Source organism: Vulpes vulpes, chromosome 4 (assembly GCF_048418805.1).
Source record: "Vulpes vulpes isolate BD-2025 chromosome 4, VulVul3, whole genome shotgun sequence".
Classification (NCBI taxonomy): Eukaryota; Metazoa; Chordata; class Mammalia; order Carnivora; family Canidae; genus Vulpes; species Vulpes vulpes.
Window position 1 is genome coordinate 28,192,792 of NC_132783.1, and position 25,501 is coordinate 28,218,292.

The 25,501-nt window shown below is 35.6% G+C and overlaps 1 protein-coding gene and 1 long non-coding RNA gene across 6 annotated transcripts in view; one reads left to right on the plus strand and one right to left on the minus strand.

Annotated features, from left to right (window-relative positions):
- Positions 1-25,501, plus strand: part of LOC140598567 (uncharacterized) — a 308,814-nt gene that overhangs the window by 87,320 nt on the left and 195,993 nt on the right. The window lies entirely within an intron of this gene.
- LOC112930966 (bifunctional heparan sulfate N-deacetylase/N-sulfotransferase 3) overlaps positions 1-25,501 on the minus strand; it is a 174,133-nt gene that overhangs the window by 80,165 nt on the left and 68,467 nt on the right. For 2 of the 3 annotated variants that reach the window (XM_072755357.1, XM_026013440.2), the window contains 2 exons: positions 14,771-14,956; positions 9,177-9,305 (listed from right to left, as the gene is read on the minus strand). In XM_072755357.1, coding sequence (XP_072611458.1) covers positions 9,177-9,305; positions 14,771-14,956 — 315 coding nt within the window. The remainder of the gene's footprint in view (positions 1-9,176; positions 9,306-14,770; positions 14,957-25,501) is intronic. The other variant, XM_072755358.1, reaches the window with a different exon arrangement.

The following is a 25,501-nucleotide window of genomic DNA, read 5'->3' on the forward strand; positions in this document are numbered from 1 at the left end:
ACCCACCCATGTTGTTACAAATGGCAAGATTTCATTCTTTCTTATGACCAAGTAGTAATATTCCATTATATAAATGTACCACATCTTCTTTATCCATTCATATATTGCTGGACACTTAGGTTGTTTGATATCTTAGCTATTGTAAATAATGCTGTAGTGAATAAAGGGTGCATGTGTCTTTTCAAACTAGTGTTTTCATAGTCTTCAGATAAATAGCCAGAAGTGAAGTAGCTGGGTCATTGGTAATGTTATTCTTTTTTTTTTTTAAACTTTATTTATTTATTTATTTATTTATTTATTTATTTATTTATGATAGTCACACACACACACACAGAGAGAGAGAGAGAGAGAGAGAGGCAGAGACATGGGCAGAGGGAGAAGCAGGCTCCATGCATTAGGAGCCCGACGTGGAACTCGATCCCGGGTCTCCAGGATCGCACCCTGGGCCAAAGGCAGGCGCTAAACCGCTGCGCCACCCAGGGATCCCTGGTAATGTTATTCTTAATTTTTAGGGGAATCTCCATAAATTTTCCATACTGGCTGCATCAATTTATAATCCTACCAACAGTGTATAGGGTTCCCTTTTCTCTACATCCTTTCTAGCAGATGCTATGTCTTGTCCATTTGATAATAGACATTCTAACAGGGGTTAGGTGATATCTCACTGTTGTTTTGATTTGCATTTATCTAATATTAATAATGTTGAGCATCTTTTCAAGTGCGTGTTAGCCATCTATATGTTTTCTCTGGAGAAATGTAGTTCCTGGGGAGAGTCCCAGCTGTCCTGCCTCTCTGGTGGATGCTTTAAGGTCTGTAAGTGAATCTCCTTTATTTATCATCTGTGTGCTCTTCAAATTGGGTGTTTTGGGCTGGTTTCTGGGTCAAGTGAATCACACAAGCTCTTCAAGAGTGGGGTTTCTATTCTCCACAGTTTTTTAATTTTCCTGAACATAATTCCCATTGATTTTCAAAACCTGTTGTTCATGGGGCTTGTTTCTCCTGTGCAGGATCTAAGGGGTGGAATGCCTGATATGGAGCTTTGATCTGTCACTTCTCAGGGAAAATTCTGTACCTTCATAGGCTCTGCTCATCCTATTTTTAGGTCCCTTTCAGAAGGAATTATTCTACATGTAGTTGTAGATTTGTTGTGTCCATGGAAGGAGGTGGGTTCAGGATCTTGCTATGCCACCATCTTGAACTCAGCTCCCCAAGGCACTTATTTTTTGTTGTTGTTTGTTTTTTACTCAACATGGAGATGGGTTCCTTTTTCCTAGATAGTGGCTGGAAATTTTAAACCATTCATACATTTTTTCAGGACTAGGTAACTGAGTCACACTGAGAGTAATGTGCATCACATTAATCCAATTTAACCGAGAATGCAGAAGCAGCATGTTGGTAGAACCACTGCACTCAGAGTCAAGAAAGCCAGGTTTTCAACAGAATACTACAGGAATGATTTTAAGCCTAAAATTAGGTGACTGAATAGATAAACTTTGTGGTTCTTTCCGGCTTTAATTGTCTACTGTTGCATATCAGGCTAATTGATCATCACTGGTGAAAACCTACCACTATTAAGGATGAGTTAAAAATTTCCTAGATCATGAATTTCTCTTACTTGCAAGCAGAGAATCTTCCAGAAAGTACTTTTTATTAATATCAGTCTTGTTATTATTCACATTTGGAGATACCATGAACCAAACAATGCCCCTAAGACGTAACAATTCTTGCATTAAGTCAATCATTAAAAAAATTTAGTGACCTCTTTTTAGATTCAAGAGATTAATCTAGACACAGTAGGAAGCACAAAAATGAAACACACATAGATCATTCCTGTAAGAATGCCTCCTTATATAGAAAAAATATGTAAACTCAAATAATCATATGGTGAGGTAGGTGTTAGGTGACATATGAGACTTACAGATAGAGAACAACTGGAACTGAGTAAATATTAATTCTATTCCTGATAGATCATAAATAATATAACGTAAATTATGTTTTTAACAGCTGAATGTATTCTGCTGTGGGGAAGCATAATTTGCTTTAGCCGTACCCCATACCTCCTTTTTTGTCAATTAAGTTCATTCATTTATGAAGTATTTTTTTTTTAGTGGGAACCATAAGCAAGCAGCACTTTTGAAGCAGAAAAGGAATATATAGTCTGTAGGAGAAGAACGAGACATTCAGACAAAGAAGCAGCATTTGTGTGTTCATATTAAAGCACCAAGGCAAAATCATGATCATAATTCTAATTTTCATGGACCTTAGAATTGCCTTAGACTCAGAAGAATCCTTCAGGTCCCATGGTCCCTGATTGTTCAGCTTTCTGCAGACAACACACCCATTACTGGAGGTAACCTGAGTGAGTCTCTCATCCTTACAACCAAAGGAACTAAACAAAACCACATCTCTTGAGAGAAGAGACAATTAAAACGGTGAAGCACAGTACATAAAAGTGCGTAATTCATCCCCAGCAAACTCATGAAATAGGTTCTACTTACACTTTTAAGAACTATTTTACTAGAATCCAGATTTCCTTTCCTTTTAGATTCATTGTCTTTTTTTTTTTTTCCTAGATTCAGGTCATTAGAAAAGTCAGTTTCGGGATGCCTAGGTGGCTCAGCGGTTGAGCATCTGCCTTCAGCTCAGGGCGTGATCCCACAGTTCCGGGATTGAGTCCCACATCGGGCTCCCTGCATGGAGCCTGCTTTTCCCTCTGCCTATGTCTCTGTCTCTGTCTCTGTCTCTCTCTCTCTCTCTCTGTGTCTCTCATGAATAAATAAATAAAATCTTAAAAAAAAGTCAGTTTCTCTTTCTCAATATATGTTAAATAAAAATTAGGTACAAGGCATCATGTTTAAGCATTGGGATGGTTTTGGAGATGAAAGACACATTCTCTACCACAAGAAGCAAACAGACTAATAGCAAACTACAGTCACTGTGTATGGTAGGAAGTACTTCGAGAATCTGCAGAGGATATTATGGGAACACAAGGCAGGACCTCTAAACCGGAGTAGAGGCAGGTTTCTTGAGGAAGTTTATCTCTAAGCTAAGCTTTAAAAGATAAACAGTGGTTGCCTCTATTTTAGACTGCTGTTCAAGTTAGAGTTCTCTGGTCCCTAAGAAAAATATTTATTCTCATTGCTTTTTATATGTTACTGCAGATTTGAGTTTTCAATTCTGATACCTTGATCATAGGTCCATGATTTCAACAGCAATTTTTGGTGATCTTTGATTACCAACGTTATTTCTCCATTTTCTTCCTTTGTAGTATTTCTCAAATATGCCTGATAATAAGAATCAATTAAAGCTCATGATAAATATTCTGGTCCCCCAAACAGTTCCCTGGAGATTCTGATGCATTAAAGTCCAGATTTTTTTAAATCAAGTGTCTCAGGTAATACTCATTATTAGGCATGTTCAGGAATAATTTTTCTACTATCCAAAGTTGTTATTATCATTTATTTATTTTTAAATGAAGGGTTTTCTGTTACTATTACAATTTTTTTTGCAGGATTAGTAAATAAGAAAGGAAAGAAACAAAATTCCCCATAGGAAAAAAAATTGTTTCCTCTTACATGAATTTTATAGATAACTACACATAACTCCTACTCACGTAAATTGTAGTTTTAAAAAATATTTTTTCAGGGGACCTGGGTGGTTCAGTGGTTGAATGTCTGCCTTTGGCTCAGGTAATAATCCTGGGTCCTGGGATTGAGTCCCACATTGGGTTCCCTGTAAGGAGCCCACTTCTCCCTATGCCTATGTCTCTGCCTCTCTCTCTCTCTGTCTCTCATGAATAAATAAAATCTTTTTAAAAAACATTTTTCAATATGTGTTAATTTCTGTATATACAGCTGTCTTGTGTGAATTTTGTTTTATTTTCACTGTAATCCACTCATGTGTTATTCCCAGTTTCAGATACTCATTCTTTTCACATCCATGTTTATGATTTTTCTTTAATTAGAGAAACACAATGTAGATTCAGCTTTTAAGGATTTGGGAAGGAGGGTACAGAGAGTCTAGTGGATGGATGCTTTGTCAAATTGAGAAACATAGAGACAAAAAGTTTAACAGTTTGATGAAGGAAGTATAATTTTGCTATGCCGTCATGGTTTTGGTCCACTTGAATTTCAAACAAGTGTGGTTAGAGCATGAATCTCATGACTCCTCTGGATTAATAAGTGAAGAAAGCACTGACTTTATTATCAAGCATATTTAAGGAAGACCAAACATCCCACAGATACCAATTGTTAATGATTCAATACCTAGCATCTGTTTATTGAATAAGAGCATAAGTAAAGACTCAGAACAATGTGTAATTACAAATAACACTGGAGCAGGAAGGTGACATCTTTTTTTCAGAGCCATACAAGATAATATGGCTCCCACAAGAACAATCATGTTTAATCCAGAACTAAACCATTTGTCACAATAGTTAAGTATATTTGCATCTTCTTAAGATAAGTGGAACTGGAAATTCAGGTTAAAATTGACAGTATACTCTTGCTAGTTCCTTTCGTATAAATATATATGTCATAGATTTATAGGGTTCTATTTGTTGAGGGCAGTGTAGTCATTATAAATGAGTATTTTTTTGTCATCTTCACAAGTTTCAGTTAATATCTTTCCACATAGTATCTTATAGGTATGCAAAGTAAGTAGACTCTTTTAAAGGATATATAAAGGCACTTTTAGTTAGCACTGTGAATTGATTGGGAATATTTGTGTCTGGGTATAATACATGTTTGTGTAGAAGTTTTGTGCTTGTGTGTTTACAGATAATAGTGACTTGGGATGATGTCAGTGGCTCTCTCCTCTGGTATATCCATAAAGTAACTCATTACTCTCCTGAATCAATCAATAAACACTTCAGGATCTATTACTTAGCCTGATGGGCTCCAAAACCTGATTCAGTGTACTGACAGAGAACTCTCATTTCTTAGTGGTAGAATGAAATGAACAAAAACCATGAAATCAATGAACAAGAACAGAATGTCATTTAATAGTTTAAAATAGGAAGTCGTAAATTATAGAAGAATTGAAATATTAGAATATGTACAATTAGAGGGGGTCTTCTCCTGGTAGGCAGGATATATGGGAAGTATTTATCAATTGAAAGATCTATAAAATTATAGATCTGCAAATACTGCAAATTACTGTTCTAGTGAGTACAATTTCATATGGCCAACATAATCTTTTCCTATAGGAAAGTGAACTATAATCAAGTCCCTGGGTGAGTTTAGAAACAAACATGCAAAAAAGAAAAGAAAAGAATTCTTAATATCTTAGTGCTCCTAGGATTAGATAGCCTGATGGGCCCAACTCCCAACTATACCTAAACTTCAAATCAATATATTAACCAAAATCTCTGTATCCAACCCACCTCAGAGGGGTCTAGGTGTGTGATGTTGGAAATATCATTTGGAAAATGAGGTTTTCTCTCTCCTAGACAGGGCTAATATTGTTTTTATTTGTATTAAATTAATTTGGTTGGTACTTTTTTCTGTAACAATAAAAAATACTTTGGTAACAGCGGAATATTTCAGAGTATTATTCTAGTTATCTTTGCTGTGATATATTCTAGTTTAACTCTGAGATATACTCTGTTGCGGCTACCTCATCCCAATACTGGTAAAACTTATTGTAGCACCATAATATTATGTTGACATATGGGCAGAAAACTTTTCAAATATATTAATAAGTCCTGTTTATATTTTCATTTTCAACTCAAGTGTATTTGGATATATTTAAGAAACATACTTATGTTTCTAATACACATATGCCTTTTTGTAGGAAACAACAAACTCATTCAGCATTCTCAGAAAATGACACTTCTAATCAAGGACTCAGATATACTTAAGCTTATAATGGCTATCGTTCAAGCCCACTATAATTAAATTTCACATCTCTCCTGCAGCTAATATCTACTTTGATTCCATCAAGGTTTTCTCATTCTCATTCTGACCTAAAAAAGAGTGCCATCTGCCAAATTAGTAGCATGCCTCACTGCACCTGGGCCTCTCTTAATTTTAACATTAGCTTTACCCAAACATGTAATTTTGGGATGGAGAATTCATGGGAAACAGGTCACTCCTCCTTAGTCTGTTCTGTAAGGCAAGCATCACTAACTCATGATAGCAGTCTTCCCTTGGGTGAGACTTGGGCTGAATCTTGAAGTGAGCTTCTCAACCAGAAATCTCCAGGGCACTATAGTTGCTTCCAAAAATTGAAGTTGGCCTGCCAGATGAAATTAATTTGGATTCCTTCCTTATCTTATGGTATCTGACAAGGATCTATCAATTTTGAATTCCAGCATTTATCTGAAAGTAATTGTCTACTCAAAGTTTTCTGAATCAGGAAAGCACAAGCTTTCCGGAAAAGTTTTTTTCTCCCCTCTATGGATCCTGTGGATCTTCTCAAGACAAACAAAATTGCCAAATATTTTTGATAAAGGCCTGAAAAATAGCAAGATTTGCTAAATATTTAAAGCATTTGCTCAGCTAATTTAGCTCAAATTAGTATCCCAAGATTATACAAGCTTTACTACAAGATTTTTATTTAGGAAAATGATTTGGTTTTGAAATAGTGAAAAATACTTCATATAAATCTATTGTACATGATTGATCTAATATTGAATTTCTTCTATGTTAAATGAAACTTATTTCATCTAGAATGTTCTGAAATTATAATACCACTTGGAATTTCTTAGGCACCAAAGCAACTATTGGTTAAAAGAATCAAATAGGGGGCACCTGGGTAGCTTAGTTGGTTAAGCAATTGATTCTTGATTTTGGCTCAGGTCAGGATGTCAGGATCGTGAAATCAAGCCTTGCGTCAGGCTCTGTACTGGGCGTGGATTCTCTCTCTCTCTCACTCTCTCTGTCTCTGCCTTTGGCCACCCCCTCCCTGGCTCGCACTCCCTCTCTCTTAAAAAAAAAAAAATCAAATCGATGATTATCTGTTCATAGTCCTATTGCTTTCTGATGAAAGGAAATATAAAAGATCAGAATTGTATACTTCACAGATTAAAGGGACTGAAAATTATAGATGAAAATGTTAACATATTAAGAATATTTTAACTTACTCTTAAGTTCATAATCAAGTATTGGTTTAACTCTTTTACCTGTGTATTACTGGCTGAATTGACCAAAAAAAGAAAAAAGAAGAGAGAGAAGAAGAAAGTCCTAATAGATGATTCCAAGAAGAGAGAGAGAGAAGAAGAAAGTCATAATAGATGATTCCAAAGATGCTTCCATTTGTAAAGAATAGATATGTTAGAAAAATCAGATTATTTCTGATTTATAGATAAGAATTATTTACATTTTGGGGGTATGAAGATTGATAAACTTTTCAAAAGGCAAAATGCTATCCTACCTGAAACCATCTTGATTTTTGTATACACGTGCTGATTTTGCCCAAAGATGAATTATCCTTACTTCCAAACTCATTTTCTAGAAGCTGAGAAATATAGTCATTAAATACAAGAAGATGATGAAAAATACCTGTAATTTTATTTGTAAGCCTGTAAAATTAGGATCCAGAGTGGGGCTTTTCAAATTTTATTCTTTATTTCTATCTTCTTCAACTGTTATGCTGATAGACTTTTTTTCATATTTGGAAAATTACACTTTTTCATCTTGAATATTGCTAATGCCAGGGGCAAACCCATACATCTGATAAATAAACCTAATTTTATTTTTTTATGTTAGTGATTTTCAGAAGGAAATAAAATCTCTTCTTTTCTTTAAACATCTTACTTCAATTAGCTCCTCTTTCTCTACACAACTTTATAATACTTGCCTCAGGCAGATATATGTGCAAATGGTTCATTGTGGAGCTGGCACACAAGAAATGAAGGAAGAAGAGTAGAAGCCAATTAAACAGGCTGCTCTGCCCAGCCTGAGACCTAGCAAGACAAAATCTCACAAAGCTGTATCCAAAATGACCATATTTGCTTGTCTAATTCCTCTTCCATTTTGCTTATATCTTTACTTTAAAGGAAAGGGAAGAATAGAGTAATAGTGTTAATGGTCACCTAGATGAGAAAACTGGTCCACAGTAGGAATAGGAATTTTACAGGCGAAAAATCTTGTTCTCTGGAAAAATATTTATGTCTTCTGCCCATTTTTAATTAGATTCAATTTTCGGGTGTTTTATAAGTTCTTTATATAAAGAAGGCATACAGATGGCTTACAGACACATGAAAAAATGCTCATCAGTAATCAGGGAAATACAAAACAAAACTACAATGAGATATCACCTCACACCTGTCAGAATGGCTACAGTCAACAAAACAAGAAACAACAAGTGTTGGGGGAGGATGTGGAGAAAAGGGAAATGTCTTGTACTGTTGATGGGATGCAAACTGGTGAAGCCACTCTGGAAAACAGTATGGAGGTTCCTTAAAAAGTCAAAGATAAGACTATCCTGGGGTGCCTGGGTGGCTCTGTTGATTAAGCGTCTGCCTTCAGCTCAGACATGATCCCGGGGATTGAGCCCCACATCGGGCTCCCTGCTTAGTGGGGAGTCTACTTGTCCCTCTGACCCTCCCCCTAAACCGGGCACACTCTCTCTTTCTCCCTCTCTCTCTCTCCAATAAATAAATAAAATTTAAAAAATTGAACTACCCTATGATCCAGCAATTGTACTACTAGGGATTTACCCAAAGAATACAAAAATACTAATTCAAAGGGATACATGCACCCCAGTGTTTATAGCAGCATTATCTACAATAGTCAAATTATGGAAAGAGCCCAAATGCCACCAGCTGATGAATGGATATAGAAGAGGGAATCACTATATTGTTCACCTGAAACTAATATTATGCTGTATGTTAACTGAATTGAAATAAAAACTTAAAACATATTGATTTCCATAAAAGCAAGAATCTCTGAATTCTGAATACTTTTCAATGCAAATGAAGTTCTGGAGCACTTTCTTGGCTTTCTATAAATTACTCATGTCACTGCTACTTGTAGAATGAGTTTACCACCATCTCTAGATGTGGTTCTGTTGAATTGTTTTCTGTTTTGGAGCTAGACCTTCATTTTTATTTGGCTGAAACTACCCAAACTCTGGCTTTTTTGTCAGAGCAGTTTTCAGCTACCCTGTCATTTTTTTTGGGAGAATCATCATCATTTTTTTTTTTTTTTTTGAGAATAACTCAAAGTACTCACTGGATTGAGAACCACAGTGAAGAAAAGTTCACCTCCTTGGATACTCTTGTCCAGCTCTTTAGGGCCTCCTGGATATTCTTTGTAGAAAATTGTATGGGTGAAAAGCCCACAGGTTTGTCTTGGAAGAACCTGAAGGAAGAATAAACAAATAAGGAAAAGTTCCTTCAACCAATTAATTTGTTGAAACTTAGTTTTTTTTCCCATGGAAGTTGATGCATAAGCTAGTGTCATTATTCAACTCTTAACTAAAAATCAGAAAATCCTTCACACTCTGGGAAAGCAAGAATGACATCAGTACAGAAGGAATACTGAAGAAATATGAAGAAATATTTTAAAACTAAGATAAGACTTTGAATTATTTTTGCCACTTATCTATTTTAAATCTCCAAGTCAGTACTGCTGCTATGAAGCCTAGTATATTCCAGCATCTTAAGAAACAAGAAAGAAGTGAAAATGAGACTTTAAAAATATTGGAATTGTCTACCCTGTGATTTAGTAGGCAAAAATTTTAAGGATGATACTTTCTGCCAAAATCTACACATGCACTAGAAAAGAAAGTCAATTATTAACATGATTAAGAAATGACATTTTAAATTAGAACAAATATTTGAGATACAAATCATAGTGTATTCTCTAATCTGAAAGGACTACTGCCTTAAATTTTAAGTCTCAAGCCTGCTAGTTCTGAAAGTAAAAAAGATTATGCTTTTGATTATTAATTTTTATAAATGGTCACAAAATGATAAAACATCACTTAGGAAAAAACCTTATTTTCATCTTTTGTATAAGAAAATCATTATTTGCTTCAATTATATACATTTGTGATAAGAATTTTTTTCAAATTCTTACCGCTTTTCTGGTAAAATAACAGTGCAATTATAAAAGAAAGTGTGAATTGAAGCTGTGCAGGATGGTACAATATTTAGCTAAATCTTACATAATGACTTCACAATGACCTGTGTTGTTACTATATACCTGAAGAGTAGAAAATTAATGAATATACTTTGGAAAGCTACAAGTTTACAGAATAAGCAGACAAATCTTCTGCTTATTGTCTTCAATAAATTGATCTTCATTTTTCTGTCTTTATTCTTAAAGCACATTTGGCTCAGTAAGTGCTTTCAAAATATTACCTATGTAGGACTTTTCATGCTTTGCAACCCTCTACAAATATACTAGTTCTTTTTCTTTAGTTTTTGTCTTATAATAAATTTCAATCTAGTCCTTGAAAGTTTTCTTAGAAAACACAATCCTTAGCTTAATCAGTATATCATTCATTGCTGTATAAATTAAAACTTTATAGGTCTTATTAATTTTTGTAAATTGATCAGTTATCCTTGGGAGCTATTCTGTCTTGATGAAATAGTTAAAAGAACTTCAATTTATTGCAGAGTATTAGCTCTGGTGACGTTTATGTTTAAATATATTACACATTCTTTTAATGTTATGCACAAAATCAATGGCAAATAAGAACCAAGTGCAAAGATAGTCTAACTGAATTAAATATATTCCCTAACAAATCATGAAAGTATCTTTTTCCTGGAAATCAAAGCTTTATACAGATTTATTCATTTTTTTAAAACAAATACATATTCTCAAGTCTATGTTAGTCTGTGTGGGGGAACACAAAGATATGTTCTTTCTACTCTTGAAGAACTTAAGGTATATTGGAATAAGGAGAAACACTTTAAAGCTAAATAATGAAATGCCCGCACATGATTAAATGCTAGGTTAGTTTCACATTTTAAAAGTGCATGATTCGGGATCCCTGGGTTGGCCTGCCTTTGGCCCAGGGCACGATCCTGGAGACCCGGGATCAAATCCCACATCGGGCTCCCAGTGCATGGAGCCTGCTTCTCCCTCTGCCTGTGTCTCTGCCTCTCTCTCTCTCTCTCTCTCTCTCTCTCTCTGTGTGTGTGTGTGTGACTATCATAAATAAATAAAAAAATAAAATAAAATAAAATAAAATAAAAGTGCATGATTCTGGGGTCCCTGAGTGGCTCAGCGGTTGAGCGTATGCCTCCGGCTTAGGGCGTGATCCTGGGATCTGAGATCGAGTCCCACATTGGGTCCTTGTGGGAAGCCTGCTTCTCCCTCTACCTATGTTTCTGCCTCTCTCTGTGTGTGTCTCTCATGAATAAATAAAATCTTTTAAAGAAAAAATGCATGATTCTGAATCACTTTTAAGATTCAGTTTGAATATCTTGCTTGAAAAACTGAAACAAAAGAGCTGTCTTTGGGACTTGATTGCCTTGCTAATTCCATGCAAAATGGAAGGAGAAGGTAAAAGAAAATTGAGTTTTGTCTATTTCTCAAATTATTTGAGTTTGAACACAGAAAAGAGGAAGTGCAAGAGCTTTACTTTGCAACTCTGGGAAGGATCACACTTACTGAGAGGTAGGGCTACCATAAGCCTTAGGATGATCAACAGACCACCATAGGAGCCTAAGGAGATAGAGTATGATAGGGTCATAGTCCATTGTCTTGCTTATGATTTCAAGCTCAATGCTACAGGACACTGAACCTGTTCCTTAAAACAGGTCTCTTGTGTTAGAGAGGGAATGAGAGAGGTGTTTTTGTTTCTTGTGTTTTTAAAGATATTTTGCTATGGACTGCCCTCCAGCACTGCTTCTGGGAGTGTAACACTATCAAATTCAAATTTTGAGGGCAGCCTGGGTGGCTCAGTGGTTTAGCACCGCCTTCAGCCCAGGGTGTGATCCTGGAGACCTGGGATCGAGTCCCACGTCGCGCTCCCTGCATGGAGCCTGCTTCTCCCTCTGCCTGTGTCTCTGCCTCGCTCTCTTTCTCTCTCTGTGTGTGTGTGTCTCATGAAAAAAATAAATAAAATCTTTAGAAAAATTCAAACTTTGAGACATTGAGGAAACTATGGAAACCTTGCTGACAATAATTGGGAGATGGGTAAGAAAGCCATAATCAAAAAGAATCTTGACCAATGGGACCTGAAGCCAATATTCTGTATCTAAGACCTAAACCTGGAGCAGCTGTCAACAAATGCTTCTAGGAGCTCCCAGTAAAGGCCACCTATGAGGCTGGCAGCAGGATTAATGGGAATCTTTATCAATGGGCCTCTCCATTAGAAACAGAAAGTAGATAATCAGGATCTGTAGTCTAATTGGTTAGAGGTCTCTGGCTTTCTCCAGAGTCACATTTAGCAACCAGGGGTTAGGGTAGAGAATCCTGGTTTTTCCTTAATTTCTTACTGAATGAAGATCAGATTTGTCCAGGAGATAATACACTAGGACTGGAAACCCTGAGACTCTGGTTAGGGCACAAACACCTTGAACTGTAGCAGGGTTTTGTATTCTTAGTGGAGTTATAAGATGATCTGTTATGAGAAATCACAGGACAGTAGGCCTGAGTTAGCTGCTCAGCTGTCATACACCAAGGAGCTTTTACATTAAATTATAAGATATGGACTTGGTATTGAGGAATAAAAGGAATAAGAATGGGTAGAGAGTGGTTACAAAGTCTTAGGTAGAAAAAATGACAAAGACATGGACACAGCAATACTGTTTTAGAACTTTTTGGCTGTAGTAAATCTGAATTAGGAAAATAGAAGATAGAAAGGTAGATGTAGTCTAAATTGTTTTCAAGAACCTGAAGAGGAAGTTAAGGGATGTGGAGATAATTGGAAGTATCAAGGTTAGGAAGGCCAAAATGAAGGCAATGTTTTAAAAAGAATAAAAGATTGGCACTATCTGTGGGATAGGCTGTAGTGTAGGGGGGCAGATAGAAGCTATAAACAGACAAAGTAGGAACCAGCAGCACAGTTTACACATGAAATCAAGGCAGTGAATAGGCTGTGGAAAACTAAGGGAAATAACAATTTACTGTAAAGGAATTATTCATGGAATGTAGAGACTGGAGGTTGGAGGGCAGGGGCCAGCATGATGTTTGAACTGCAGAACTGAATTAGGAATAGTAGGATCAATAATAGCTGGCTTGAAGGGAAGATAATGAGTTTCACTTGGAATTTGATTTGTGAATATTAAAAAAAGTTTCCCTCATCTCATGAAACAAAATGTGGGTGTGAGTTTTTCTTTTCAGTCACTTCCTAGGGGGGCATATTGGCTCTTGTGGTCTTAACTTGCATCTCTATTTGGATCACTCCAAGCCATGTTCTCGCTCTTTTGCTGCACAATCAGTTATCTGGTGCACATTTCCCACTTGGAAATTCTCATTCAAGATCCCACAAAGCAAATACAGAGGTTTTCCATGGATTGCTATAGAACTGGAGCCATTGGGACAGTTCCATCAAAGCAGGAAATCTGTTAAAGCCTTTATTATTTGTAAGATTCATGCATTTATAATATAGGTAAACTATGTTTTAAGGAGAAACAAAAAATGAACATATTTCATAGGACATATCCAAGCAAATTTTTTTGGAAGTACAGACGGAAACAGAAACAAAAGAGGACAACATTTAATAAAGTCCTTAGAGACTTAAGTTCACTATTCTACTAAGACTGCATATGATTTTAAAATGGCAGGAAAGTACTGAATACTCTTATTATAACCCAGGTCTCCTGAAATCTCTCTAGTCAAAAGGCTGGCAGCTTGAGGCATAGCGAGTTTATTTTCAGTAAAGAAGAAGGGCAGAGTGGGATAAAATAGAGCCATTATGTCCCTATCTACCATTTACAACAGCTTTTATTGAGGAAAAAGTCAAGATGGGAGTTGATCCAAGGTAAATGTCATTATCCATTCTGTAATTTTTACAGAATTGGAATACTGTCTGAAAAGAAGCCAGTCACACCTAATTCTAGAGAGTAGACATCTGGTCAAACATAGTTTGACAGAGTTACAGTGCCTCACCATATAGTTTCCTCCTGTGTGGTAGTCCTTCCCAGGATGAGTCTAAATTAGGAAGCCCATTCCTAACTTCATTAGTGCTCTCTGGATTTTCTAGTTTGGAAAGAAAGTAAGATTTCATTCCTCTGGGAGGCCTCACAAAGTATTAGGCAATATCATATCTTGACAGTATGCATTTGTCATAGGTATAAAAAAAAACAATAAGGAAGCTTTGGAAAGAATTTGACAGTGGATGTAAATGAGTTAATTAACATCGTCTGTTAACATTTGTACTCTATATTATGATCTGTTAGTGATTATGCAGAACTCCATATATATAGCTTCTTGTTGTAAGTAGCTGAATTGCTTGTTTGCTTGGTCTGACATGGTAAGGAGAACAGTCTGACTTGTAAAAGAGCAGCAAGGTTAACATAGAATTGGTTTTAGTTTTATATACTATATAACTTTTTGAAGAAATGATGGCTTCTATAAATTATCTGCACGTCAGATACATTGTGTCCTTAGTATTTTAACACCAGTTCCTGGTTAATAGTAACAGTGTCAGTAAAAAACAAAACAAAACATTTTATGTTTGAAGAATCATGAAGTGACTTTAATTAAAACATCCTTTGCTTAGATACGAGAAATATACTTCTGCAGCATGAAGCTTTTCCTACAGTTAAGTGTTTGACATTTTGCTTTTCTCTTTTGTTCTTTCTTCAAATGAAGAAAGTAAATCTAGAAAAATTAGTTGTACCCTATGCATACCGGAGGAAGCTCACCATGATGTTTTTGTGGATGAAGCCCCTCCGATATCTAGCTGGTTTCAGATGTGGATATTCTTCAGTGCTGGTGATTCTAATATTCCAAACCTTCTTCCAGGCCTCGTAAAGCTGAACATGTACAGGGTAGACGCCCGAATGGTGAGGGGCCACCGCGTAGCCCATGTCGGTAGGAATGCCATGTTCCTAAGACCAAAACAAATGTTACTAAGAATGTGGGAAGATTTATCTTGATCCCATTTTTACCTCAGGATTTTGAAGTGTACTATCGATGCATTTGTTTGAATCCATCATTACTTAATTGTATTGTGAAATTAAGGTGACAAATGTTAAGACCTCTAGGTGTCATGAACACCTATTCTGGTAACTATTTTACTGGTCTTCATATTAGTACATTTGTATTTAAGAGGAGGTGGAACAGGACTAATGATTATAACGGATAACTTGAGAGAGTCTGAGTTTAGTGCATTTTGTCATAGCCACCTGTTTTTCTGTTCTCACAATTTCAATAAATTAAACGACAAGCACTTGCAACAAATAATACTCAGCACTCCCCACAAAAACAAGACCAACATTTATTAGAGGGATAGAACATATTCCAAGTTCATTAGACCTGCTAACAGATTTTATTTGCCTGTTGCCCAGATTCTACCAAATTTGCCACATTTCTGCTGGTCCCTCAGTATGTGCTAGTAATAGACTATGTTCCCTGCCTTGGAGGAAACACACAACTGCAATGAGAAACTGTGTTAAATCTTATAGAGCAATTTTCTTTGAAGTTGGAGTCCTGGTTATTGTACAAATAGAAGTACTGAAAGAGCCAAATAATCTGAAAATTTGGTTGATTCGATGTCAAGATTTTGCATATGAGTCCAGTTTAAAAAAAGTTTTAAAATCACACATATAATACATATGTGCATATAACACACAGTACTATCTTCTATTCAGTTGGTTCTGACCAGGTCAGAAAATTCCAAAAATAAATTTATGTGACATCTGGATATATTTGAGGGGGCTTGGGGAAACCTTGTATAATTGTCATTGTTCTTCTTCATTTGAGTTGGTTCATTAATTCTGATACATAGAGGAATCTTTTGGCATAGAAGGAAATTGCACAGGCATAAAAGATGAAAAACGTCTTTTATAAAAAGCATACCCATGGCTTCAGCAGTAGAAGCTGCTGAAGCTATTTTTCTCCCCCAAAATAGTGTTTTTATCTGCATTTTTAATTGCTTTATAGTCTTCAAAAGTTCCACCCAAATAGGGTTCCTTTGAATTAGTCATGGTTTTTCTTCATGCCAAAGAACAATTTCACATACAAAGAACCATAGTATCAGGCTGCTAAATGCATTGAATTATAGAAATATGCTCCAAATAGATATGGAAAAAGAAGATAGCTTTGTTTGGCTAGTTTGTATGGCTAACATTTTTTTTTCAACTTACATAATAACAAGAGGTGAAGAAAGCCCTGAAAGGAAGAAAATGGATTGCTAGTGGTTTGTTGTTCCTTAAGGATCTGTCTGACTCACAGATGGCATAAAAGGCCCTCAACAATTGATTGAAAGCTGTCTACATAGCCTTATCCCCTATCAGCATTTATCCTCCCCACCCCCAATTTCTGATTCCCTTCAAGTCTTTGCTGTACACTGTATGCACTGTCTCCCTCAATTGGAATGCCCAATTTGTCATTTAAGAGTGAGTTCAGTCAATTGCTGAAAAGGGGAGCTGCCACATTTGTGCCGTGAGAAAGAGAATAAGTGATATTAGAGTGGAGTGGTCCATGCCTGTTTCTAAAGGGTGACCATGTTTTGTGGTCTTCATTATATTTGCATCATTGTAGAAATTGCCATGTTTATTGGAATTACTTAGAATTTCGCTAAAAACTGAGCTGAAATATCTCACTGCATTTCTTTTACTGGCTTTAGAAACCCAAACTAAAGCAGATTTTTTTCAACTAAAAATAATTCACCAATGCATACTTTGTGTTAGAAAAGGTCAGTGAAGAACTCATCTAAATTGGTTTAACAATAGGGGTGTAGTGATCATGAACTAGATGAAAGAAAATGAATTTCAATCATAGAAATTTAAAGGAAAAGATTAACAATTACAGGTTAACAGTTTCTTGAGAAGCAAGGATGAAATTCACAATGATAGGAAGTGTATTATTAAATTCAAATATCTCCAAATTTCTAATAAATTATGCTGATAGAAAGCCCAAGATAGTTTCAAATGCCCCTAAGTGGTCGGCTGTCTGTTCAGGAACACCATGTAAGAAAGGGATGGGACACTTCCCTTATTTCAGGAATATTCCCAAATATTTGGGGACCAGTATATACACAATTTTTTTAATTTCCGATTTTTAACACTGAAGGAATACTGAGGCTTTTTAGTCTCATCTTTCACTTGTGTGTTGGTGCTATGTGTCACAGGGGTGGAAAACTCTACTTTTGGAGTCGGATATATCTGGCCATTTCACTCTCCCCTTTTCTACCTGTGTAGCCTTTGGCAAATGATTTATGACCTCTAAGCCTCATGTCCTGTCCTCTAAAATGCTAGTCATAGAGTACTTATCTTGAAGGTGTTCAGAGGAAATTAAATCATATTATACAAGGAGAGCATTTAGTGCACAATACACACACATTCAATGTATGTTGTTTATTGTTGTCATTACTGTCCTGCCTCCATTTTTTTTTATAAGCTATGGTCCTACTACTCAACTATAATGTGGAAATTATGAAACCACTGGGCCACATTTTTCTCAATAAAAGAGGAAGGCCCTCTTTTCTGCTTTCACTGTAGATTTTTGGGATTCAGTCTTGTGAGGGTTCTGTGACTTCTGTCTTAATATCTCTTCCTGCTCTTGCTTCCCTCCTGATCTGTCCAAACATCTCCACCAGTGCCATGTGGCTCCTACCTATAAATCATTGAGAGTTAGTGGGAAATCTCTTTTAAAAGAGCTTTAGAGAAAGACAACACAAATTGGCCCCCAAGTTTACATTCTGTACCGGAAAGAACACTGGAAATGTTCTTACATGGAAAAGCTTGTGCTGAGACGTAGGTAGTGTGTTTTGGAAGGCAGACCATCAGGATACAGAGGGTTTAGTCATAATGATTAATTCTTGACTGACTTTTCTCTTCCAAATCTTTTAATGTGAAAGTAAGCACATATTATTTTATCATCTGGGGCCAAAGTTCTAAAATACTAGACATTTTAGTTTAAAAAGGTAATTCTCTGTCATTAGTCCTGATTGGAAGTCACATCTTATTTCTAGGAACTGTAATCTGAATCAAGATTTTCCTAGTGTTGGGCATGGACCAAAAGGACCTAGGAATATGGCTATGTTACTATAAAATGTAAGTCAGATATTTAGAACACAAGTGGGATTAATTAGTCTCACAATTGAACTCTTCATCTCCACCTCTCAGCCCTACCAGATATGCTCTTTCCAGGGTTCCTCCATGTCATTAAATGACACTCTCACCATCAGCCAATGAGTGGCTACGTAGAAAAAGTTAGATGTTGTTCTTGACACCTGTCTCCTCATTCTGTCCTAAAACCAGGCTGTATTATCATAGCCTATCAGTACTACCTCTAGTATATATCTTAAGTCTATCTACTTTTCTCCAACTCAGTCATCACCATTACCCTGGTCTTTTTTTTTTTTTTTTTTTTTATTGAGACCATTACCCTGGTCTAATCTACCATTTTATTCCATGGGCTTCTAGTACAGGCTCCTAACTCTTCTACCTATTTCCTCTCCTGCTACATTCAATCCATTTTCTACCTAGAGGCCAAAGTAATACTTAAAAGTCACAAATATGATCCTATAACTTTCTATTCAAAATCTATCCTTGGTTTCCCCTTGCACTTATGATAAAATACAAAATTCTTATGATAGTTTCAAGCTTAGTGTAGTATTATGACCCTTACTTTTCTCTACAGTCTCATTTTGCACTATCCTCCCCCCTTCAATGTATTTTAGTCATGTTAATCTTTTCTTGAAATCCACCAAGCACTTTCCTACCTTAGCATCATCTTCTATATGGTTTTCTCAGCCTGGAATGTTTCTACTCCAACTCTTCCCCTGGAGAAATGGTATACCTCTCTTTTGGTAATTTATTCTGGCATATCTAAAAGAAGCCTTCACTGACAAGTCCTGATCTAAATTGAGTCTGCACTGGGACACCTGGGTGTTTCAGTGCTTGAGCGTCTGCCTTTGGCTTGGGGCGTGATCCTGGAGACCCGGGATCAAGTCCCATATCCGGCTCCCTGCATGGAGCCTGCTTCTCTCTCTGCCTGTGTCTCTGCCTGTGCCTCTGCCTGTGTCTCTCTGTGTCTTTCATGAATAAATAAATATAATCTTAAAAAATTGAGTCCACATTAAGACTTCTTATAGCCTTCGTTTCTTTATCATAGTACATAGCATGATTTGTAAGTGAATATAATTATTTCTTAATGTCTGTCTTCCTCACTAAACAATAGACTGCACACATTCTGGGTTATGTTTCATCCACTGCTATAGACCCAGTATTTTGCCAATAGCAAGCACTCAATAAATATTAGTGAGTAAGCGTGTGAACTGATTCTGACCACCTCCCTCTCGTGCCAACTTTCTCAATGATCTCAGCTAAACTCTCGGTTCACCTGCAGACATATGGTAATGTACAGGGAAATTTAATACTTCTATAAGTAATATTTGAAAACACTTTTGAGGCTGTAATTAAAAATTATTCAAGTGCAAAACATTTATTTATTATTATGAACTTGTATATTTAGATTATACTATAGAATAAAAATTGTAAGATTTTCATAAATTGTGCCTTTAAATGCTTCCAAATAGAGAATGTGAATATAATACATTTTTATTAAGCAAAAAGTGATGTTATATTTCTTAGAAAAATTCCCCAAAGAAACTAAAAGAAAAAAAGATAAAAAAATTAGTATTCAGGTATTTGAGCAACACAGTTAACTTCAACACTGAAGAATCATTGTTTATTATAAACTTTGATAATACTTACTAAAATTCTTGCCAGTATAAGAATGGTACTTTACTTTTTTTAATGAATATAGTTTACACATGATGTTACATTAATTTCAGGTGTACAACTTAGTGATTTGACATGTTTATACATTATGCTATGCTCACCACAAGTATAGCTACTATCTGTCCCATTACCTTATTACATTGCTATTACAATATCATCGACTCTATTCTTTATGCTCTACTTTTTATTTCTGTGACTTACTCATTCTATAACTGCAGGCCTCTATCTCCCACTGTCTTTCACCCATTTTGCCCAACCTCCCATCTCCCTACCCTCTGGCAACCATCAGTTTGTTCTCTACGTTCATAGTTCTGGTTCTGCTTCTTGATTGTTTATTCTCTTTTTTAAGATTCTGTTTATAAGTGGAATCATACTATATTTGTCTTTCTCAGTCTGACTTATTTTGCTGAGCATAATGGAATGGTACTTTACTTTCAATATTTTTCTGTTTCAATCTTTATAAATAGAAGAACCTTTTAAATTTCCGTTTGTGACTAAACTTGTTGCCTGTTTCTATATTTCTCAGATTAGCAAGTTTAAAAACCAATATAATTAGAAAACCCCACAATGATAGGCAAGCAAACTGACATCTATACTCTATAGCGGAAAAAAATCTAAAACTTCATTATGGTGTAATTTGGAAAAACTGTTTTTCTGCTGTTCATTTTGGTTAGAATGTCCCACCTCCTCATTATATAGACATTCATTCTTTAGTTAACTAGATCATAGTACTGAGAATTGACATTTACAATTTACATGGGTTTATGCTAAAGTTTCTGTATGTTTACATTTGGTGGCATGTTTTGGAGTTGTTTCTAGAAAAAAATAGTTTTGCTTTGCTTTTTAAAGTGGCTTCCTTAAAAGCTATTGCTTTTCACATAGAAAATAATATATTTTTCCAGATGATAGGAACATGTTTGAAAAAATGAAATCAGAATCTTTTACATAAAAGACGTATGTGTGCATGCACATATGTGCATGTGCATGCACAGATGTATGCACACAAGTATATGAAGAAAATGATTTATGAAACTAGTATCTTAAATTTAAAGAGCATTTTAAAGTTTCTAAGGATGATTTGTTTTTCTAAAATGAAACTAATGGGACATGGATTTTGGCTTATGAGAGCCCATGGGCCCTCTAGCACTGGGAGGAGTCCTGTAATAGTTGCTGTGACTGGGGAAAATAAGAAATGGCAGTGAAGGTGGCCTAATAGTTGTAAAATTACTATTCCAAAGAAGCTGACTTCCTTCTTCACCTAGAATAAAACCAGGCAAGTCAGGATTTATCTCTAGGTTAGGGAATTAAGGTTTGGAACTGAATGCTAATATTGTCAATATTAAAATATGTTCTTATGGCAAATGATGGTGTCTCTAGTATGGCTTGAAATAAAAGATCCTGAAAGAAATAATTACCTGAAAGAAACAATTACCTTAGTATAGGAATCTGATTTTCTTTTCAATTGTGCAAGTAGTCACTAATGTTCAGATTTAAAATTCTGTGTTTCTCTGATATAATCTGTGTGGTTTTAGAAGTGATTTTATATTCAGATGTTAAATATAAATGCACGTTTTTAAATCCCTGATCTAATCTTAAACTAACGTGTAATTTTCTACCTATAAATTTAAGGAAGTAATAACCTCCTAAAATATGATTGATACATTTACATAAATTTGGTTAATATTTATAGATTTGGCCGGTAGATTTATTTCTAGTTTTTTTAAAAATATGGTAATATTTAATTCATCATATAAATTTCTGTTTGCTGGTTGATATGTAAAAATTCTGCCATGATGGTCATGTTTTTAATACACTTTGGTTTAAGAGTTTAAATTTATCCTCTGTTAGCAGGTGTTATATAATAAGGAATTTGGCTGGTCTTCATCATCCCTGGTTCCTGGAAGATAAGCCTGATCCTCAGATTTCAGACTTTCCTGAATGACAGGAATGTCTTTGTTATTGATACTGGGCCCCTGAGACAAGATGACTCACGATGCAGTTTGGCAATGCCAGAAAGGCTACCCATGTAATTAGAGATGGGGGCTTTGAGGCAGGTGATATTTGCCTGACTTCCAGGTAGGAGAAGAGAACTGGAGATTGAGTTCAATCATATGGCCAGTGATTCAATCAATTGTGCCATGAAATGAAACTCCAATAAAAACTCTGGACACTAAGGTCTAAGTGAGCTTCCCTGGTTGGTGGTATTCTTATGGGTCCAGAAATCCCAGGAGGGTGATATTCTTTGCTACGGCAAACAAAAGTCTTTGGATTAAAGTGTTAAAGGTGTTAATAATGAAATTTTCTGAAATAGAACTGACATTATAGTAAGTCATAAAACAGAAGTGTGGCCTTACTACTCTGAACTTACTCAGCTCTGGAAAAGAATATATAGTGTTTTACCAACTGCATAGTGAGAAGAATCTTATTCTTCCCATATCTAAAGATACCCAAATCCATGATAATGGAATGGTAGGTGTCTACCAGAGAGTCTGAGAGATAGGAAGACCACAGTATCATGGAGAAAGCACAGATATAGGAGTCTTGGGCTCAATTTCAGTGCTACCCTTCATTAGTTGTACGACTTTTGGCAGATCTCAAGACTCACTTCACTTGCTTGCCAAGTAGGGGTAATAAAATTATTTATAAAGAGTTGTAGGGAGTGACAGATATAATATAAACATTATTGGTCAATTACTATGTAATTTTCTTTCATTTTATTAACATTATTCTCTTTCTGTCTTAAACAACAAAAAAGACAAGGAAAAATGGTAAACTAAATCCTTCCACATCACTTCTACCCTTCAAAAATGTCTTTAGAAGTATTATCTAAGAGAAGATATTCCTTAAAGAAGACACACTATCACTATCAACCTTATCTAGAAAAAGTTTTACAAAAAGGTATGTATTTTTTTCTGGAAAAAGTAATTGATATTATATATTAAATGGGAGCTAAAAATACTCTTGGCATACCATAAATTTTTGATAAGACTGTACTTACAATATCAATAAAAACCCTCCTTGACATCACATAGTCCCCTTCAAATACTACCCCAAGTCAATAGCTTGATTATTTGAAAAACTTACAAGAAATGTAGTATGCCAAATGCATTAAGAAATTCCAGTAACAAAAGTTAAGTTAATAATTCAGGACCAATACTGAAATTTAACCTTCATTTTCACTGGTAACCTCTAAGAAGGAATTACCTGGGGGAGAAAAGAGATTTTCTTCTAGTCTTACCCAATAATTATGTATTTCAAGTAAGTCTCTATTTAACAGAGCATACTGTTTTCCTCTCAAGTTCTCTTCAGAATTTTTGAAGTGTCGTCACATCATTGTTGAGTGTTTCATAAGCAAACACACCACTAAGGGTGTACTTTTATAAGAATACTCAAAGGAATGATGTAAACACTTGTACCTTGCACTGGCTAGGCTGACTTTTTTTTAATTGCTGGAATTTCTTCAAGTCAATACATGAAGGAGTTTGTAGAAATATAAAAAAATGAATTTTTGAAGATTTTTTAAATGCTGTAGCAAAATAATTAAAAATAAAATTATCTGGAGACACAATAGAGGAATTGGAGGGTTTAGTTTAATCCAGCTTTCTCAGAATGTGAAGCAAGTTTTATGTGGACCTTTGGGGTCCTCCAGAGGTAATAAAGCTATAAAGTAATTCAGAGACAGGCTCAAATTCCCAAGGTACTTGAAAACACATTTAATCTTTCTAAAGATGCACAGGGTTAGTTAGAGTAGGAATCTTCAAGTCTGCATAGTACCGATTTTAATTGAAATTTAATATTCCAGAATGAAGAGAATAGTTGATATTGTGCTTTTTTAGAACTACTACATACCCTCTGGTATTTATAATAGCCACCAGGACAGTTAACACTTGTGGTGCTGGTTGCACGTACACAAGAAATTACATAAATTATATAAACAGCTACTTAAAATAATTGTAAAAAGTCAGATTTTAATATTCTGAATTTGTTTAAGATAACTCTTTAGGGAAGTAATAACATTCTGATGATAAGGTTTTGGTGACATCAGTCAATGTCAGTATTGATGGCATGGCAATTTTCAATTATACAAACCACGCTGGTTACATGGGCTTTGGAGCTTGACAGATCTGGGATCAAATCCTTTCTCAGCTTTCATTGGCTGTGTTATTTAAGAAAATTAAATAAGCACTCTGAGCCTCACTTTCTGCATTTTTAATATTTAGCTGAAGAGCCTCACCAGTGGTTGTGAGGATATTAACTGAGGACACGTGAAAAGCACTAAGCACAATGTCTGGTAAATACCTGGAGGCTCAAATTTCTCTTCCGACATTTTGTCTGGAGACTCTAGAAGTTTTCTAATTGAAATTCAAGGTTCTGTTTCATGTAGAGGAATTGAATAATAGAATTTCAAGTCTCATAATGTTCCTTGAACTGAGCATAAATTAAAGGCAAAGAATGGAGAATTAAGGAAGTTAGTATGGATGTTGCTGCAATGATCCAGGTCCGGGATGAAAAATGTAAGAGTGGGGATAGAAAGTTTTGAAATGGAGCAGGATATGGTGCAAAGAAAGAACTCATAGAAATTGTTAAGTGACTGTAGACATGGAATGGGAGATCTGAAAATACCAAAGCAAATGCAAGGTTAGCATTTGAGAGAACTTTACTGTCATTTCTTCTTTTGCCATCACTTCCATCCCTGCCATGTTTATGAAAACCTCTTAGAAAACAAATGCCCCTTGCATTTTAACTAAATGTAAGGCACTCAAAAAGGAAGAAGCAGTCAAAATTTAGTAGCAGCATGCCTGGATCTGGAAATAAACCTTTCCCCAGCTCCATTCCCACATCTGACTCCAGCCCACCAATAAGAGTTTCTTGGAGAATTCATAAAGGCTTTTAGTTCATTTTGTGTCCAAATAAATTTGGGCAGTGAGGGACTATTTTCATGTAGGACATATACTAAATTTATCTTTCTTTTTACAAAACCAGTTTAAATCACCATATATGCACTGGAGATGCAATGTAGACTTTTTTTTTTTTAAAGAGAAAAAAGGAAAGGAATTGAAGAATCCTCTTCTACATTCTCCAGTTTGTTAGGGAGCATGAAGTCTATAGGAATACAGAATGGAAAAAAGTAATCTGGAAAGGCATTTACAAAGAAAAGGATTCTAAGTTCCTGAGGTAATCAAGACCACTTTCAAAAGTGTAATGATGTATCTCAATGAGAAAAACTGCTGTGCCACTGTAGATACGGACAGGGGGCGGTGTCCTCATGCAGGTGAAGTACAGAGCTTCTAAGGAAAAACAGCAGTTCAGACTCGCACACTTTAAGTAGGCAGGCACAGATAGGAAATTGGGAGGCTCAAACCTTGATGTTATTTTTGCCCTGTTATTACCTTTTACTTCCTCATCATCCATCCAATAAGAAGCCCAATTGATTCTATTTCAGAAGTAGTTTTCACATTGCTCTTCTTTATAATCTCACTTATGCTGGTTAGTGAAAGCTAAAGCTATTTCCTCTCCCTTAATTACTTCCACAGTAATCCAATTTGTCGACCTACCTCCAGACCCTCTGCTTCTCTCTTACCTCAACACTCCCACTCACATGTCCTGTGTGGAAGTGAAAGAACTCTGGGAATGAGAGGACAGTGTCATCTTGGAGTTCAAAATGCTTAAAGTATGTATTTCTGA